Source organism: Bidens hawaiensis, unplaced genomic scaffold (genome assembly GCF_021521415.1).
Source record: "Bidens hawaiensis isolate Kalapana, Puna unplaced genomic scaffold, B.hawaiensis_p1.1 tig00017490_1, whole genome shotgun sequence".
NCBI classification, from domain to species: domain Eukaryota; kingdom Viridiplantae; phylum Streptophyta; class Magnoliopsida; order Asterales; family Asteraceae; genus Bidens; species Bidens hawaiensis.
The window spans coordinates 319,607-339,827 of record NW_027492650.1 but is presented as its reverse complement, the minus strand read 5'-3'; the positions used below and the strand labels follow the sequence as shown (position 1 = coordinate 339,827).

General features: G+C 36.2%; 1 protein-coding gene across 1 annotated transcript; it reads right to left on the bottom strand.

Moving 5' to 3' along the window:
- Positions 1-10,330: 10,330 nt before the first annotated feature.
- Positions 10,331-19,978, bottom strand: LOC143554068 (F-box/FBD/LRR-repeat protein At1g13570-like). The gene is made up of 5 exons (XM_077043924.1): positions 19,472-19,978; positions 19,289-19,408; positions 19,051-19,206; positions 17,832-17,895; positions 10,331-10,512 (listed from the first exon to the last, which is right to left on the bottom strand). The coding sequence occupies exons 1-5, from the start codon at positions 19,976-19,978 to the stop codon at positions 10,331-10,333; spliced, it is 1,029 nt and encodes a 342-aa protein (XP_076900039.1).
- Between the last annotated feature and the right edge of the window lie 243 nt (positions 19,979-20,221).

Here is a 20,221-nt window from a genome sequence, read left to right as displayed (position 1 = left end):
TTTTTAATGTCAAACACTTGCTGCCATTTTATGGGGATTCGTCTGATGATGAGGTCATTGCAGATTCGAGGTCGAATTTTGTCTATCCAGGAGGGAATGATGAAGGCCCAAGTATTGACGAACAGACCATGTTATATTTGGAGGCCCATGATCGTGTCTCCAAAGGTGGCCCACGAAAACGGGCATAACTTGGCCCACGAAGCTCCGTTTTAAGCCTATTACCAGTCAAATCGAAGCTTGAGACGAGGAGCCCATTGTGGCAAACCGCCGCGGTTTGGCCCCTGTCCGAAGCCCAAAAACGACTCCTAAATAAAGTTATGGGCCTTTTATTGTTTTTTTCAACACTTTTTATGTTTTTATTTTTGGGTTTGTGTTTGGACCATGGCCCGTTTAGGCCCATTTCATATTAGAACTCTTATTTATATGTTGGTTATGTAATTTCAAAATGCAGACTTGAATTTGATAATAATTACTTTTTCTCTTCAATTTCCCTGACCTTTGGGTGGGATTTTAGGGTTTTGGAAGTTCATCACGGTATTCGTTGAATCAACGTGATCGATCTTCATTCTCGTTTTACCGCTGCATCCACTTCATATATCCCTTTTCAAGTTTCCCAAGGTGATTTCATATCTTTGAAAGAAAATGATGCTATAATCTATTCAGAAATAAGGAGATTCTTCTATATCAAAATTTCAGTTTCTAAAATCATAGGAAAATCCCTGGATAGCCCGGTAAGAATGTGGAGAAGAACCAAAACGGAATGGTTCCGCTTACTTAAAACTAAGAGGGGATGCCGCCTACTACTGAAAGACCCGTTTTTGCAACAGTTGCGTTCTTCTATGCAAGACGAAGACAAAAAGAGAGAGGGCAATGCCAGCGTCCGAATGATTGCGAAGAGGAGAGAGAAGGGGAGGGAGAAGGGGAGAAAGGTGGGGGTGGTTGTGACATTGTCGTCTAGCGGTGTCCGACCTTTGAGGATGCTGTTAGAGCATCCATAATCACAAACTGTCGCATCATTTTCATATCAGATTTCAAACTTCCTTAAAAATATTCATTTCTTTTACAACAACAAACCGTTACACCATTACCTGCTTTTACATTTATAATAATAAAGTTATAAGAGTGATGTGAATGTGCCACCATAGGCAGTCAACAGCAGCTCCGGAATTAAGGACCTCACCCACAAACTAAACGTATGAGTTTAACAAACATTTTAGCTCTTTACTTTTAATTCTCTAGCTTCATTGTTTGGTCACCAACCTTTGTGGATCAACTTTGCACTCAATTCTCTCTTTCAAGTTTCACTTTGAACTTCCATATCTTATTCATTTAACTTCAATTTTACCCGTAAACTATCAATTTTATATCTTATATATAATATACTTATTTTTTATATCTAAAGTCATCAACCATTTTTAAAAACATATTAGTCTTAGCCTTTTCAATATCAATGAATTTAACCGGTTTTGACCCGTTGAGCGTTTCATTCCGTTTAGCACAATCTTGACTTAATTTGTAATGTTTTCATACAAAGATCAAGTAGGCAAGTATCTCTCTTGTTTGCACAGAAAGTTGTATACAAGCTTTACAATATGTACTTGGTCAAATTTAGCATATAAATAAATAAATTTTGCCAATTGGCAATCAGAAATGAAAATTCTAAAGTTATTTGGCGCTTTGTTTACTTCGCACCATAAGTTTATTAACTTGTAAGTTTAAGGGTAAAATTTTACACACCAGTCATATTATTTGGATTCATCTATTATGTTTTCATTTATTAACTGTTTATACCAATCATTTAAGTTGACTGGTCTTAAAAACAAATGTGTTTTTTCTTATTTAATTATGAATAGACAAAATGGCAAAACATGTTTTTTATGTTTTTATGGTTTTTCAATAGTTGTTCTTTGGAAAACTTCAATCAATCAATCAATCATACAATCATATCCAGTGAAATCATACCAACAGCAAAGCTATAAGTAGGGTCTGGGGACGGTGGGATGTAGGCACATCGTATCTCTATCAATATGGATAAAGAGGTGGCTTCCAGAGAGACCCTCAGCTATAGAATACATATGTCTGGGGCAATATATGGAAATCAAAGTCCAACAGTAAATAATAATACAAATAATAATAATATGTATATGGGAAGAAAACACCATTATTAAGTCCTTTGGAAAACTTAATGACGGAAATCATATTATGTGTTTCCAAAATGTTGCACGTTACGTCCTTTTCCACTAACACAGTTAAATTTTTCCGTTAACTCTGATCACATGACCTGCACGTGAGAGTAAATATGTAATTTCATTATCCAGCCATTTTGTCTTTTAAAGATAAATCCTCTCTCTCTCTCTCTCTCTCTCTCTCTCCAAATCAACCTCCAACATCATCCTCTCTTTCTCTACACCACTGCCGTCGCCATCTCCGACCACTCAACCACCACTGCCGCCGTCGCCATCTCCGACCACTCAACCACCACATCAACATCGTCAGATCCGCCACTACCAATGACACCGGCATCTCCGTCTTCGCCAATACTCAAGGCCCGACTAATCCTCAAGGCCAGCGTCATAGACACTGTCAGATCCGCCGCCACATATGACACCGGCCCGACCAATCCTCAAGGCAAACGTCATCGCCTTTTCCGACATCACCGCTACCGAAACCCTAGCCATCGAAACCCTATATAACTTCCTCAATGCCCCGTTTGGCGTGAAATTGAAGATCGGGGTTCCAGTTTTCATCTATGCATCTATGCCGTCGGTAACTATAAAGCCTTTGTCATTGTTTCAAGGTGTTTTGGGGCTAAATTTTGTGTGATTCCGACCATTTCTAAGGTTCCGACGAGGTGGCATAGGAGGGTATAATATATTGATGGTGGTGGTTTTGTGGCTGTTAAGGTATAGTTGATTGGTGGTGGTGGTTTCTGGTGGTGTGACGGTGACGATTGCCGGCCGAAGACGAACCAACAAAGTGGTGTTGCCGGAGATGGTGCCACGGTGGTAACTGTAACATCCCTAAAATTTTGGTCCAAATTTGACAACTTAGTAAAGTTGAAGGATCAAAATCATTCTCTAAAATAAATAATGAGAAAATTTAAATAATAAAAATATAAATATTCTATAAGAAAATAAAAATATTCTATAAATAAAGTTATCTAATGTTAAGGATATGGAATAAGGAAATTTCATCCCACATTGAAAGATGAAAGAAAGTTGAAGCTTTCCACATGGGTATAAATAAGGAAGTTAAAATCAATCTCACATGGAAAGTGGTAAAGATTTGGAAGCTCTTTATAAAGAGATAAAATTCCATTATAATATTCTTATATGCCTAGCATGCACCCAGTGGTCCTAGCGGAGGGTGCGAAGCACCCGACGCGCACGGGCTCGGGCTCGGGCGAAATGTCTCACTACCTCGGTTTCCATGCCGACCCGACAACGTCACCTCGTAATCCATGCCATACACCGACGATACCTCGAAGTGCGTGCCATCCGAAAATAACCCGACATTCTATCTCGAAGTACGTGAGAGTAAATATGTAATTTCATTATCCAGCCATTTTGTCTTTTAAAGATAAATCCTCTCTCTCTCTCTCTCTCTCTCTCTCCAAATCAACCTCCAACATCATCCTCTCTTTCTCTACACCACTGCCGTCGCCATCTCCGACCACTCAACCACCACTGCCGCCGTCGCCATCTCCGACCACTCAACCACCACATCAACATCGTCAGATCCGCCACTACCAATGACACCGGCATCTCCGTCTTCGCCAATACTCAAGGCCCGACTAATCCTCAAGGCCAGCGTCATAGACACTGTCAGATCCGCCGCCACCTATGACACCGGCCCGACCAATCCTCAAGGCAAACGTCATCGCCTTTTCCGACATCACCGCTACCGAAACCCTAGCCATCGAAACCCTATATAACTTCCTCAATGCCCCGTTTGGCGTGAAATTGAAGATCGGGGTTCCAGTTTTCATCTATGCATCTATGCCGTCGGTAACTATAAAGCCTTTGTCATTGTTTCAAGGTGTTTTGGGGCTAAATTTTGTGTGATTCCGACCATTTCTAAGGTTCCGACGAGGTGGCATAGGAGGGTATAATATATTGATGGTGGTGGTTTTGTGGCTGTTAAGGTATAGTTGATTGGTGGTGGTGGTTTCTGGTGGTGTGACGGTGACGATTGCCGGCCGAAGACGAACCAACAAAGTGGTGTTGCCGGAGATGGTGCCACGGTGGTAACTGTAACATCCCTAAAATTTTGGTCCAAATTTGACAACTTAGCAAAGTTGAAGGATCAAAATCATTCTCTAAAATAAATAATGAGAAAATTTAAATAATAAAAATATAAATATTCTATAAGAAAATAAAAATATTCTATAAATAAAGTTATCTAATGTTAAGGATATGGAATAAGGAAATTTCATCCCACATTGAAAGATGAAAGAAAGTTGAAGCTTTCCACATGGGTATAAATAAGGAAGTTAAAATCCATCTCACATGGAAAGTGGTAAAGATTTGGAAGCTCTTTATAAAGAGATAAAATTCCATTATAATATTCTTATATGCCTAGCATGCACCCAGTGGTCCTAGCGGAGGGTGCGAAGCACCCGACGCGCACGGGCTCGGGCTCGGACGAAATGTCTCACTACCTCGGTTTCCATGCCGACCCGACAACGTCACCTCGTAATCCATGCCATACACCGACGATACCTCGAAGTGCGTGCCATCCGAAAATAACCCGACATTCTATCTCGAAGTACGTGCACGTCATGACGGCCACCACATGTCGCCTCGTTTTGCGTGCCAACCTCGAAGTTCGTGCTAAGCCCCAAGTACTGACAATTTAAGCACTAGTACGCGACATAGAGTAGAAGTGCTGCTCGTACAAACTTAGGTATCTAACTCCGAATACCCGTGTAAGGTAGGGGTTCTGCCTAAGTCATTCTTTTATTACTATATTATATGGCTTAGACCATAGTTAGGGATATGGCCCAAACCTTGTTCATAAATATGTTTACATATGCTTTAACATACAAGGATTATAGTAATGTTTCTTTAAAATTAAGAAACATATATTTTCATTCATAAGGATATAGTCAAAATATGGTTTCTTAACGATTAAGAAACATAGCATTTCATACGCAAGGAATATAGTAAAAACATCGTTTCTTTATGATTAAGAAACATAAGATTTTACATTCAATACTAGCAGTCAATGAATGTTTCTTCTTGAAGAAGAAACAGATTATAGATGTTTCTTCATGAAGAAAAAACTCAGCATATGATTTGGTAAATAAATAAAAAGACTACAGGTCTCAATATTTTATTCAAACAAATGATCAATCAAGATTTAAAGCTATCAAAACCAGACTAAGGGTCTGTAGCCGTATCAAGTAACGATCTGGATATTTATATACCTATTTTATTATAGGTCAATTAATCAATCAATCAGTCAATCAATCAATCATTCATTCACAATCACGGTTTCAAACGAGATCACCATATCATTCAGAACAGACAATCACAAGTGAATACGTTCAAACCTTTTATAACGTGAATACGTTAACCTTTTCAATCAGTAAAAACATATTTATACTCGCTAAGATGAACATGTGTTTGTCTTAACGAGTCAATCAAATGTCTACATGAGATCATGTGATATCTAAAACGTTATGATACAAAGTAGAGAATAAAATCAGCTCAGACCGAATACACATGTGTCTGGATCCAAACATAACTGTTAAAGCCCAATCAATCAATCAAAGGAAAAGAAGCCGCGGCTGCAACGGTCATGACAAGTTCTCTGTTCAGGGCCGTTTGGCTCGGAGAATACCGTTATGTGTGTAGGGCAGTGGTACATATACCGGAAGTAGTAATGCTTCCGCTGAGGTTGTTAAGAAAACTATGTTTGTATTATGATCGTCAATCAAAATGTTTTATTGAGTCATGCGTGTTCACCAGCATATCGCTGACGTATTTTTCCCCACATTTCAGGGAAACAGATTAGCACAAGTATCAAGACATTATAGACATTCATGGAGTTAGATACTCGCAAGGTAATGATGGCTCAGTTTTAAATTATTATAATATTATAAACAAGATTTAAACATGATTTATAAATCAAACACTCGGGTATTTATTATCCGGGAAGCTTTCAAATAAATTAATATTTAATTATAACCAAAGTCTTCCGCTAAAATAAACCGCAACTCTGATATATTTACAAAATAGGTACCAACTATTGGTCATACATCTAGGCCCTAAGCCGGGGTGTGACAGTAACTGCATATAATAGATTGTATTTCTGTACATACATATTTATGTATACATATTATACTTATATTACTTTAGTATCAATTTTGTGGTGGTGGTGGTGGTGGTGGGTTATGAATATTTGGGTCAGAAGATAATGATTAAAAATAAAAAAAACTTTTATTTATTTAAAGTTCAAAAATTTTAAGTTAATTACACAAATAACCCTTGAGGGGGTAAAAAGACTAAATTGCCCTTACATGGGATGCACATGATTGAATTTAACGAGAAAAACTAACCCTCGTTAGTAAAAAGGATGAACCGTGCAACGTTTTTTGAACATAAAGGATGTTTTCAGTCATTAAGTTTTTCAAATGACGACTATTGAAAAACCATGAAAACATAAAGGACATGTTTTGTCATTTTGTCTTATGTCTTATGAATATATATTTGTATGTAAAATATTGTTTTAGCCATGGTATACATACGTGTAGTTCTTGAGTATTTACTACTTGACGTATAGCAATGCTATATGGTAAATTGGTTATGCAAACTTATAATTCTTAAAAATCAATCAAATAAATAAAAGTTAAAAGAAATTATTTGAATGAGTGCGATTTTTTTTTAACACCTAACCCTCATAATCATGTAATAGGTACCGACAAAATTCTCTCTTTTATAACTCGAACCCATAACCTTCTTACAAAGAAAATTTTATAACCACCCCCATCAAAGTGGTGACCGCTTTAGCAAACATAGTGGGAAAATATAGTAATGATTTATAAATTAAGAAGTAAAAAACCATTGTTTGTTGTTTGTAAAGCTAAGCAATGATGTCAACAAAGACGTGGCCCTCCCATTCCCAGCTGTACACAATCATGTATTCATGTTGTACCATCATGTGTTGTTGGACACAAATATCATACTTTGATTGTGTGTTTTCAATCACTAGTTCACTGGACAATAAACTACACACGTTCAACCAACGCTAAAAAACACCAAAGATTCGGTGTATATATCAATTTTATATAAAAAAAATTATGTTTAAAACATAAATCAACAATAAAACTATCAGTTATAGATCCGTTATTTTTTTAGATGTTAGTTATTCATATACTTATGGTGAATCAAGACCATTATTCATAAATTACAAAAAAAAAAAAAGGACAAGAATTGGAAGCTATATAACACTAAAAGCATTCTCTAGTGTCATCTGATGACAATACTTAACAAATGAGTCCGAAACCCAAATGTGATTACACTGAATATTCTCATGATCTGGCCGGGTACAACACGAATTTGAAAATAAAACATTATACTCAGTCGATGTCTTCACACACAAGGTTTTATACGGATATAAAAGAAACTGCCTGTTTTATTTTTCTTGGTTCTATTTCGGTATACTTTATGTTATTGGTTATTTGATTAGCTTAGGAGTTAAAAAGTTTAACTTGTGATAAAATCGTTCTATAAATTTCTTGGTTTACCTTCCGTGATTCCGTTAATTAATTTCTAAAGAATAAACATTCGCTATTATATAGATTAAAATTTAAACTTACTATATTATCGTAGAATGATCTTTTACTTTTGTCACATGTTTAACGTCTTACAAGTTTACCTACATCAACTTATACTCAAAATTGTTCATAAAGCAAAAACTTATAGTTAATCACACAATATTAATAAATCGACATGAAGTATGAACACATGAAAATGATAATATGGAAATCAACATCACAAATGAAATCTATTAAATTATAATAATCATAAATACATCAACAAAGAATAAACTCACATTAAAAAAATGTGTAACAGCAACATATCAATTTAAAATAAGAAGCCCAACGAAATAGCGACAACGGAAGCGACGGCGGTAGGGACAAAGACACCGGTGGCGGTGGAGGCGGGGCCAGGTGCGGCGGCCGGAGCATCTTGAGCTGCCACATTAGTGACGGCCAACAACATAACAACCACGGCAGCAAAGAGCTTCATCTTCATTGATTCCATTGCCACAACAATAATATTAATGGAAAAGCAAAGAAGGTGAAGTGAGTTGTGAATGTGGGTGTTGGGGAAAGGGGGTTAATATAGGAGTGAATGAAGTCTATAGGCGGGGGCTGACCCAACTGCCCATTGACAGCTTGTTTAGCCAAATCCTTTTATTCCAATAATAATTGATCTTAGTTATAAAGCCAGGTAAAACACCGCGCCGGGCAGATAACGTAGTCAGTAAAAAAATAAAACTGTCAACGTCCAGATATAACAAATTAACAAACTAAAAAAAAACTGTGTTGCAGTGGCGAACTAACATAAATTTGGTCGGTATTAGGTTACAACATCGAAACTATACCAAAAAATTTCACTAACAAAACCTGCAGCGAACCAAATAAAAATATATGTGTGTTTCGGCTATGAACCGACACAAATTCGATCGGTATCAACAATACAGAAACTAAATCATACTGTATACATTAAATATCACATCTTATTAGCATAAACTTAAAAAAAACAAAAAAAAAACAAATAAAGAAGGGTGCACTTATAAATACAAGCAACAACCAATATTACCATATAATTTGCCGTTAAAAAGAAAATATGCATTATAATTAACAAAAAAGGATTGGCAAAAAATTAAGAGAAATTGAAGATAAGAGGACTTGAACTTAAGTGTCAAACTCTCTTCAAACTTAATTAACTAATACAACAAACACCACTAGACCATCACAAAATATTGGTTTACCATTCAAATAAATTACCTAAAAATTCAAAATAGCTAGTTATTTAAAAGTTTGTGACACCAAGCATTTTTTTTTATCTATATGTGCCAAATTAAGTTATGAATCTGTATTATGCAACCTCCTTTGCGTTAATGCCCAAAAGGGCTCAAGTTAAGTGGGGTTAACCTGTTAACAACCCATCACTTTGCTGTTCTTTTCCTAATATTTAGTTAAACCACAATGCACTTGTTAATAGGTGGATTAGTTATAACATGTTAATTACGTGACAGTGACATGACGTTTTAACTAACTTGTAAACTTTTCTTCACGACAACCAACCTTAGTTTGAAATAAAAATATTGTTTATTGTTTGTAAAGCTAAGCAATGATGTCAACAAATGTGGCCCTCCCATTTCCAACTATACACAATCATAATGTACCATCATGTGGTGGACAACAAGTATCTTCCTTTGATTGTATGTTTTCGTTCACTAATTCAACGGCCAATAAACTACACACATTCAAGGAATGGTGAAAAAGGTTTTAATCAATTATCAATGCACCAAAAGGATGCAGCATATGTACCAATTTTATATATAAAAATTATGTTAAAAACGTAAATAAACAATAAGATTATTATTAGATCCATAATGGTTTACATAATTTAAAATGCGTGTGTCGATTCTGGCCATTATTCATATATTAAACATAATAGACAAGATTAAAAACATTCTCCAGTTGTCCAGTATCATCTGACCTTAATACCAGCAATTGCATCCGGCTCTAAATGCGATCACATAAAACTTTCACATGATCAGCCGAGCACGACACATATCTGAAAATAATATTTTTATGCAAGCGATAATGCCTCCGAACACAAAACTTTAAAAATATGAAAACAAAAACTTTATTTTTGATAATCGAGTTTTCATATTCTGTATACCATATGTTTGTTAACCTACTTGATTAGCTTATGAGTTAAAATTCAACTTTTGATAATCGAGTTTTAAACATCTATATAATAAGATACACTTTGCAAGTCTATGTAAATTTATAAAGTATTAAACTTATAAAATTATAATTTTCTATATTGTAACATTTATGATCTTTTATTACTTTTCTTGTCACATTTTCAATAACATTTTAAGTTTTAACTTACAAAATTCATAATGCTAAAATTTAGAGTTAGTCACACAACATCAATCAATAAATTTGAAATCATGAATATTATAACCCGGAAATCACCATCACAAAGAAATCAAAATAAACTTACAAATATAAATTTATATAATAAATACATCAACAAAGAATAAATTCACATAAAAAAATGTGTCACAACAACATATCAATTTAAAATAAGAAGCCCAACGAAATAGCGACGACGGATGCCACAACGGTAGGAACAAAGACACCGGCGGCGGCGGAGGCGGGGCCAGGTGCGGCGGCCGGAGCTTCTAGAGCTGCCACATTAGTGACGGCCATCAACATAACAACCACGGCGGCGAAAAGCTTCATCTTCATTGACTCCATTGCTACAATAATAATAATAATAATATATTATATTAATGGAGTAAGTAAAGGAGATGTTTATGAGAATGTGGAGTTGGTTGTGAATGTGGGGGTTAATATAGGGCAGGGGGTGACCGAACTGCCCGTTGACAGGTTGTTTTATGTGGGGGCTGGACTGGAGTGCCCAACAGCTGTGGCCAACGGTTGTATTGCCGTTTTCGTGGGCTCTACACATTTGGCTCTTGTTTTGTGTTTTTAACTTTGAATATTGGCATTTTGTAATTGTAATTACACCGTCATATTTAAATTATTATTATTATTATTATTATTGTTGTTGTTGGTTTTAGAATTTGAAATACAGATATCTAGATGTCACGCTTGGACCGTTCAAAAAAAAAAGATGTCACACTTGGTTCAACCGGGTTTGATGGTACCAAGTTTTTAAGAAAATCGGGATTGAGAAATTCAGGATAGCTACTGAATTTTTGCTTACGCTACCGGTACCGAACCGAGCATTTTCAATACCAGTAGCAAGTTTTTAAAATAGTTGGGGTCGGTGTTGTCGGTATGGTACCGAGCTCATCCTTACTTTCAAATAATTCACGCTTTTAAGGCTCGTTCATTAGTTGGCTCGTTTGTAAAGGATCCGAGCCAAGGTGAGCTCAGTCGTTAGCTTGCTCATTGGTCCGTTTAAATTAAGCACAAATTTTAATATATAAAAAGTATTAACTCATATTTTAACATATATAAAGTATAAGTTCTAATTTCTTTAGATTGTAAATTCTGCATTATTTGGATGCTAAAAATATTGTTTTTTCCATATCAATTCGTATAAAAATATAGAAGTTAATAAAATTTGAAAATAAACGAGTTAACTCGAAGTTCTTATTAGTTAAACTCGAGCTCAATATTTCAGCTCGTTAAGATAAACGAGCTTAACCAAGTTGACTTGCTTAACTCCTAGCCCGAGCTCAACGTGTTTCGGCTAAACTCATTTACCATCTGATATATTATATATATAGATGCAACAAAAAATAAGATTAAATTACAAAGAAATGGTGAAATAAGTGAAGACATAGACATTTCATCTAATTCATATATTATGAACCGTAGGTTGAAGATGGAAAGCAAAATCTAATGGACCATAGTGAATTAGTGATTGGTTTTATGATCAAAATCTGTTAGCATGTCATTTTGGATCAAGAGTGTTACATGGGTTGATTTTAGGGTTATTATATATTGTGACCCATACTCTTGTTACTTTTAAGTACTCAAAAGGACTCATTATCCTGTCTAAGCTATATATAGCATGTGTGGTGTGTAGCTTAGTGCTATTAATCATAGTGAATGTAATTGTTACATACTTACTTAGGCGATTAAAAGACAACATTCGAATAGGCGTTATTGCTATTAGATAAGATTTTACAGGCGACACATCAAGATGTTGCTTTTGTAAACTTGTCTCATTAAAGTGTTGATTTTCCAAATTGTAAGGATAATATGGCATAATCTTGTAATTTGAATTATTGTGATTGATAGTAGATAAAAATGTGATTATTTCTTTACTCTTGTAGCACGTTTTAATCCAAGACTTTAATGTAAAATATATCTTACTCAGATCACACAACTATGCATAAACAAGTTTGTATTTGGAACAATGTTTTGTACACTACTTATTTAAAAGTTGGTTTATTTAAAATTTAAATTTACAAATTTGATTTGAAATTTAACACGTCTACAATCTCATGGAGTAACATACGCAAAGATGTTACATGGGCAAGCTACGTACACAAGTGACAATTGTAAACATTTTAAATAAATTATACATATTATGGTAATAAAACGGATAGAAATGCGTTTTTAACGAATACAAAAGCCTAAATTAATTTATTCAAAAAAAAAAAAGGTTACACTTGTTACTTAACAATATAGCTTTTGCAGCCATATCTAGCACATGTATGATTATTTATAGAAACAATTTTAAAAATGGACAAAAAGTGTGTACGGGTCAATCCAAACAATACAAAGTTAAAGTATGAAACATACACTAGTTATTAAAGCAAAAGTTAAAGCCATTTGGTAGTAATAAATCCAACAACTCAATCATCATGCTTCTACAAAGTACATGAAGTCGCAACAAAAATTCGGTATCAGAAAATAAAGTAAAACAATCTTCACTGAAACACGGTATCTAATTTAAATAGAACATATCACATTAACTGAAGAAACACTAAGTGACCCAGTACAGATTATAGATAATCTGGGGGTTAAGTAATGTTTCCCACGAATGAGGTCTAGCTGAGAAGGCTGTTCTTCAGGAGACCTGCAAAACAAACACCGTAAGCTCGTCACTGAGAAGGGGGGGGTTCCTCCTTGTGACCACCCTCCGGCGTGAGAATCAGACTAGGTTGCTCTGAATATAAGTGTATATTAAGAGATTGCTAGATAACTGGATAGCAGATGATCTTACCATTCCAAGATGTTGGAGTATTTATAGCCGAAGGTAGGTTTTCTAGAAGGTACAGCCGGCTGAATAGTATTCCTGTTCAACCAACAGTGGATTACGCACAGGCCATACTGGTTGGTGGGTAGGTTACGGCCAACAGTAACAAAGTCGGCTGCACTATTCCACCAACTGTAGACTATGCACGTCCTACTGACTGTGGATTGTACGCAGGCCATGCTGGTTGGTGAATAGGTTACGGCCGACAGTAACACTATTCCACCAACTGTAGGCTGCGCATGCTCCACAGTAAGGGTTGGTGAGTAGGCAGCGGCTAATAGTGACAAACAGTACTAGAGGGTGCTCCTCCTCGCACTGTTGTCGGTGAGCTGTCACCCTGTGATTGGCTCATGGGCTGTTCTGGTCAGATCGTCTGTCCTATCCATACCTTGGTAGGTATGGTACAAAAGATCTTTCAGAATCAGACTGGCTCATTTGGGCGGGATTGTTCCCGCCTTGCTCATTCCTTCACGTGACTGCTGAAGTAGCTAGTGTCTTGTGCGTGTAGCCCTGCTGTCTGCGGGTAGCCTTCCCTGATGGCTTGTATCCGCAACTGCGGGAACAGGCGGGGTACTTCACCATTGGGAGGCTTTCCCTGCGTGTACAGCTTGCGTACTGCGCGTAAGATTCTATGAGCATGGTGTGTCCTGCGGGAGCAGATGGCCTTTGCGCAGACGTCCCTGTTCAAGGTGAGTCTTGCGGGACCAACTGGTCTCTGCTGGGACCTACCTCTTCAAGTCCCCCCAGTCCAATGTTCTTCTCACGAATGTTTAATAAAGTGAGGTGAACTTTTGGACTTTAAGCAAGGGGTTTTGAAAAGGGTTTAGTTTTAAGGTTCTCCGTGGGGATTCTTCCCGCGGGTTTCCTAATGTCACTTGCAAAAATTCCCGATTTTTTTGCTTGATCTTTGGGTATGATGCGGGTAGGTATGTAACCTTCTCGCAAGTCAGGAGCGTTGAGTCTCACTTGTGTGGATTCTCCTTGAGGTTTTAGTGGTTTTGAACATAGTGATCAATTATGTTTAAACCACCAATTCCATCCTGGAGCCTCAAACAATGTAGTTCTCGACGTTCCCGCTATGCGGGGATGTTATTTCCGTTTCCGCAAGCATTGCCCAGAAGATCCTTCTTGGTTTCAATTCCCTGCGGAGCGCTAGGTACGTGAAGGGTTTTGCCTGAACACTGTACCCGCGCTCGTCTTACGGTTACTTTACTTTCAAGGTGCCCCTGGCATCAATTCCCTGCGGGTGCTAGGTATGTGAAGGGTTTTGCCTTAACACTGCACCCGCACCCGTCTTATAGTTACTTTGTTGCCGGGGTATTCTTGGCTTCAATTCCCTGCGGGTGCAAGGTATGTGAAGGGTTTTGCCTTAACACTGTACCCGCGTCCGTCTTATAGTTACTTTGTTGCCGGGGTATTCTTGGCTTCAATTCCCTGCGGGTGCAAGGTATGTGCAAGGTATTAAACTTTACAAAAAAGGTAGTGAAGTTGAGGGACCAAAATTGTAAGTATAATACTTGTGAGTAAAGACTAAATTACCCCAAATTTCTAAATTTTTGATGCATTATGTGTCACACCCTGCCATGGGGGCCTAGGAGTTTTATGGACAAATTGGTACCATGTGTAAGCAGCGGAATATTATTGATAAAGATAGGTTACAATATTTGTACTAAGTGTTTTATGGCAAGGTGTAACTACACAACTATCTCTTCTCTTCTCTGACACTGCTGCAATCCTTGTTGGGTTCTACTAATCTCATTGGCATCTAATCTTCTTTGTTCTTGTTCGACTTATGCCTCTATCTTTAGTCATGCTCATTACAATGCTAATCCAAATCACTATCCACAAGGTACCTGAATACATGCTAAAAAGTGTCAACTAAAAAGTTGGTGAGTTCGTGAGTTTAGCTCACATACACATGAAACAGTTCATTTATAAAAGCGCGCAACTTTGCGTGTATGTAAGTATAAAGCATGGTGCACATCAATCAAGTCCACAATCAAACCTGCAACTAGCATAAGCATCCCCAACTCATACTAGAAGTTAAATCGTCCCGGACTATCACTCTGCTAATAGCGATAATCAAACACGTAGGTTATATGCCGCAACGATCCGCAGATCTCAGTGTGGTTTACCCAACATAGGGTCACTGTGTGTGGGGGTCTCCCAAATAGTACTACCCATATAAGCCTCCGGCCCATTCCCTCGGGCTAATGATTGTGTAAAAGTTGGGACAGAATTTAGCAGTAAAACACCTCTTGATAAATATCACACCATAAGTAAAACCAGCATGTATCCAGCCCAAAAAGTTTAAGTAAAAAGGGCAGCACGAAACTCACCTCAGTCCGTATGCAATTCGTGTAAGTGAGCGACGACCTGTGAGCTTGCAACTATGCTAGATACCACCAAAAATGCCTAGAATGTATATACCCGTAAGTGATTTGACAACAATGTAATATTTGTTATTGGTGTTGCCGTCCGATTGATCTCTTCCGGTATGTTAAATGTTACAACCTATTGTCTGTTGTTTGGATTTTAAGTTGGATTTCCCATGTTAATTTATTATTAGATATACACTTCATTTTAACTAATATAGGTTCTATTACCCTCTCCTAGTATTAGGTATCAGTCAACCGAAGTGTTCACCAACGTATTACGTTCTAAACAAATAAAGTTTCCTTTTCAAGAAAGCTCTTACATATGTATGATTATAGAATTAGTATCATATGTTATATCATATATTTCATGTACAACAAGTAAGCATCATAATATGTAACTTTGACGTGTTTCGAAAAGTTACTATTTTAGTAAGTTCGGGTCTCCGTCAAGTTTCAGATATCGAACTAGCATAAGTTACTCTACTTCATTAACGTTAGTGATCCTAATGATTATATATATATATACACACCTATATATAATGAAAAACTTAACCTAGTTTTATAAATGCATGACAATGTCAGTTATCATTGGTATTGTCAGTTTTAGACGTAACGACCCGTAACTATGTTTACATAGACCAAAATACTTTGTATTATGACTTCACATTTACATTAAACATATATTACGCAAAAATAGATATGTTTCAGTTCCGGAAGTTCCAGCAAGTTTCAAATGCACGGTTTTGGTCCACGTACTTCGTTTAAGTGGCAAAACGCAAGAGTTTAATTAAGTATAGAAACCTAATCAATTGTTACCAAAGTAATTAAAATATAAGTTATTTAGTAACCATCTTACTGAATCATTATGAACGGTTTTTGTTTTTATATTTTATAAAACCCCGTGTCGCTTTTCTGATTATAATTCTCTGTAATAATATTTTTATGTATTAATATTATTTAAAGTAATATTGTAACAAATTCGATTGGTAATATATAAGTTTGTTGGTTTAACCGAAATGGCGTTGTAAAACCGAATTACCTTTATTGCTTTTATACAACAAGTTTACAACACTTCTATCCTACTCTTATAAGCTACTTAAGTTTTATATTTAACATTTACGTCATTAGTGTTAACAATAATAACGAGTAATATTAAATCAGGTAACATAAATAAAATAGTTGGGTTGTGACGGTGATAACAACAAGTCATATTTCATCTATCATTAATAATAACGCGTTTAGCATGTACGCAAATTTACAACACACAATTAGTTGTATTAATAAATGTAATGGTCCGTTAATATTATAATAATTTAAAAAGTCCCGAATCGTGTATGTGTATGGTTAACGTTATCGGTTCGTTATGTCAACGAAAGGGGCCACACTCGAGTTCACAACTCATCGGTTTGTAGTTAAATGCTAACTATATGCTTCTAACCGTTGGCCCATTTGATATTCACTGGACACCGAGCATCACAACTTATTATTATTCAACACTAGCACATAATCTCATACATAACATACTTGTACAAACTTATATAAATAAAATAGTCATGTGCGGTTTAACTTATAATAATTAATCTTTAACTTAGTGTTCAAATAAACAAATATAGGTTATGGTACTATTAAAGTCACTAAGTATCCGATTTTAGCAAATTATCAAATATTCAAGTTAATCAAACTAATCATGCCTTCTATTTAGCCAAACTAATCAGACGTTCAAATTAATTAAGCTAATCAAATATCCGGTTTTATTCAAGCTAAGAAAACGACTCGGCTTATTAGTCTACGAACATCATGTGCTTTATAGTTTGTCGGTTTTATATTATAATTGGTTTATTTTAACAAGAGCTCAACCGGGCACGCAACGTTATCAACGGGGTAGTCAAGTTCCAAATTAATCGAAATATGAATGTTCCTTTCTGTACCTCACTCGTGTTAGTTAGGCTCGGTAGCTCCTGTTGACTTTTGTTGGCCACGATTGAAACAATCCCAGGCTTTTTGGTCCGGTAACCCGTAGCCGCCGGGGTCGCTACAAGACAATATTCTGGTTCCTCGTCGTCAGTTCACTGGAAAAGCGAGAATCGCCAGAAGACCTCTGCCAGAAATAGTTTTAGCTAGCCGGAAAAGGGTGTGTCGCGAGAGTTGTGCACCAGGTCATTGGAGAAGCTTAGGTGAGCCTCACAGCTGGTGTATAGCCGGTTACTACCTCATAAAACCATAACCACTTCTCGTCTCCGTTAATACAATGCCCGGCGACGGAACCCTAGCGGTTCATCCGCGGTCACCACAACCGTTTCTGCTCAGGTTTTGACTGGAGTGTTTGTTAAGTTGTTGTAATTGTGAAGATGGAGGAGACTAGAATCGGGTATGGAGGGAGACAAGAGAAGATTGAAGAAAATGTTTTGTTATAATCAAATAGGTTTGAAATTTGGTTGAACCTGGATGGATTTAAGGTCACCTGCATGTTGTTGGATTTCAAGGTGAACAGGTCCTTTAATTGGATGCATGCTCTGCTCTCGATACTCCAAACACCAATCAAAATAATTATCATAATATTTTAGTTTAATTAGTTTTGTCTTTTGATTATATATATATATATATAAATTTGATTTAATATCAGATTATATTATACAAGTTTCTAGAAGATTGTCGGTTTAGATACTGTGTACAAACATGTTCAGTCGTCTAACGCTCCGTTCTCAAGTTAGTGGTTTATGTAATCTTCTTCGTTATGATTATTAATGATATATATATTAATACTTATAATCTGAACTAAAGTTAAGTGTTCATGTAATATTTTAGTCATCCTAATAATAATATCTCAAGGGCTGGCGCGTTAAGTGTAGATGTTTCGTCTTCGAGTTTTGTAATTTACTACTATTGTTTAACTAAAGTAACCATTCGGTAATAACTATTATTCGATAATAAATAAATACATGCTCATATATTTATTATTTAGTTGTTGTCACATGCGGGTATAGGCATACCACGCAACCAAACTAGTTTGCGGGCTTCAAAATTTTATTCACCTAATTACACATAATATATTTCATGCATTTATTAATAAGCACATATATCACGTTTATATATGTATATTCACATAATCGGCTTCACGAGCTGGTGCGGCTTGTACTGCGTTCTTAATCCGGAATCATATCGCATGTCACTACCATTTATACTATCACGTAACAAATGAAAACACTAATAATAACACTTATTATAATATTTTTCCTCATAAGTGGTCATCGATCGCATGTAACTAACGAGTCTTTAATCTTTAATGTTGTATTAAGATGCCACAACCACGTACTCTATCTTAATATTATATTTCATTCAATATATATTCACCTTATGGTGTTGCGTTATTACTTCGCTTGTTAACTAGAATGGTTTATTGACTTCTCATGTGTCGTATGTGTTCGTTTATGGTTTAGTACGTGATTAGTACAATTACTTTGACTTATATATTAAAATAATCCTTGTGATTATTTTCTGTTAGAAAACTTTGCTCACCTCAAAAGCCCGAACAAGTTGATGTGTTAGAAAAAAAATTAGGTCCTAAAATCAGGGTTGTTATATTATGCGTTGTATATAAAGCAATGAGTTTGGTACCTCTTAAAATTTAAGAGGTCCCTAACTCATGGTTTATATATAGTATAGATAATATAACTATTTACCATAAACTTAATTTTCTCCAACATAGGGGAAATGCTGATGACACAAAGAGCAGAAGAAATCTCATTGTGTTTCATCAAATGCACAACCAACGTCAGATTCTTGAGACGGACGACTGAAGTTGGAAGCTTATGTGGCATGCCATGTGCAGACAAGTCCTTTAACCAAATACAAAAGTCAAAATTAGCAAACCCGATACTCCCACGTTAAGCGTAACTAATCTTTTATCTTAAACTTTACCTTTATATAGTAGCTTGAGATAACCAATGACCGAATCAAAGGCACGCACCATAAAAGATCAACAAGTGTAAACTTGTCTCCTCCTACTGCAACGTCAAATTCTAAACGCCCATGGTGTCCCTGCATTTAAATATCTTTATGTATAATAACATTAAATGAAGGAACTTCATAAAGGATGCTTACCAAATAGAGATACTCAAGCAGCGGGCACTTGGAGAGGAACCGTTGAAGCATTTTAGAAGACGCTTCAACATTCCTAAAAGTGACGCTTTTCAGCCGAGTAAATGCGTTATACGTCAATGGTGTTTCAAAGGTACAGTTTTGGAGATCTATACGTTCTAGTCCTAGCAACAAAAAGAAAGAAACGGGAAGCTTGTAGGATCTATCATCATTACAAAAGATCAGTTCTTTCAGTCTATTCGCCTTAGCAAGATAACTCATTATGTTGACAAACTCAGATTCCACATTAATATGACCAACCGAACTGTTAAACTCTAGTATTTCCGGACCGTCATGTAATAACAAAACATGGAAGATGGCATTGGCAATCTTACAGTTCAACTGCTTGCGACGAGAACTAGATGAAACTTTGACCAACTGGTTTGTAAATGCAAGTTTAGGCATGCTCCGCCAGCTATACCGCCATTTCTTTGACAAGATGCATGTTCTGACTGCATCTCGGACCGGCATTAGACTTAGAATACTTTCTATTATGTTATGAGGAAGGTTGCTAATGATATCCGAAAGGTTTTCGTAGTCCATAATGCTGCAAGGCAGAATGCAAAACCAAAACAAACACTATAAATATGGTCCACTTAAACCCTCCTAATGTTCCTACTATATGCATGCTTAATAATAACAATTTTGATGTGAAGATTACAACACATGACTAATTGAAACGAATTCACAATTGTAGAATTAAATTCATCATGA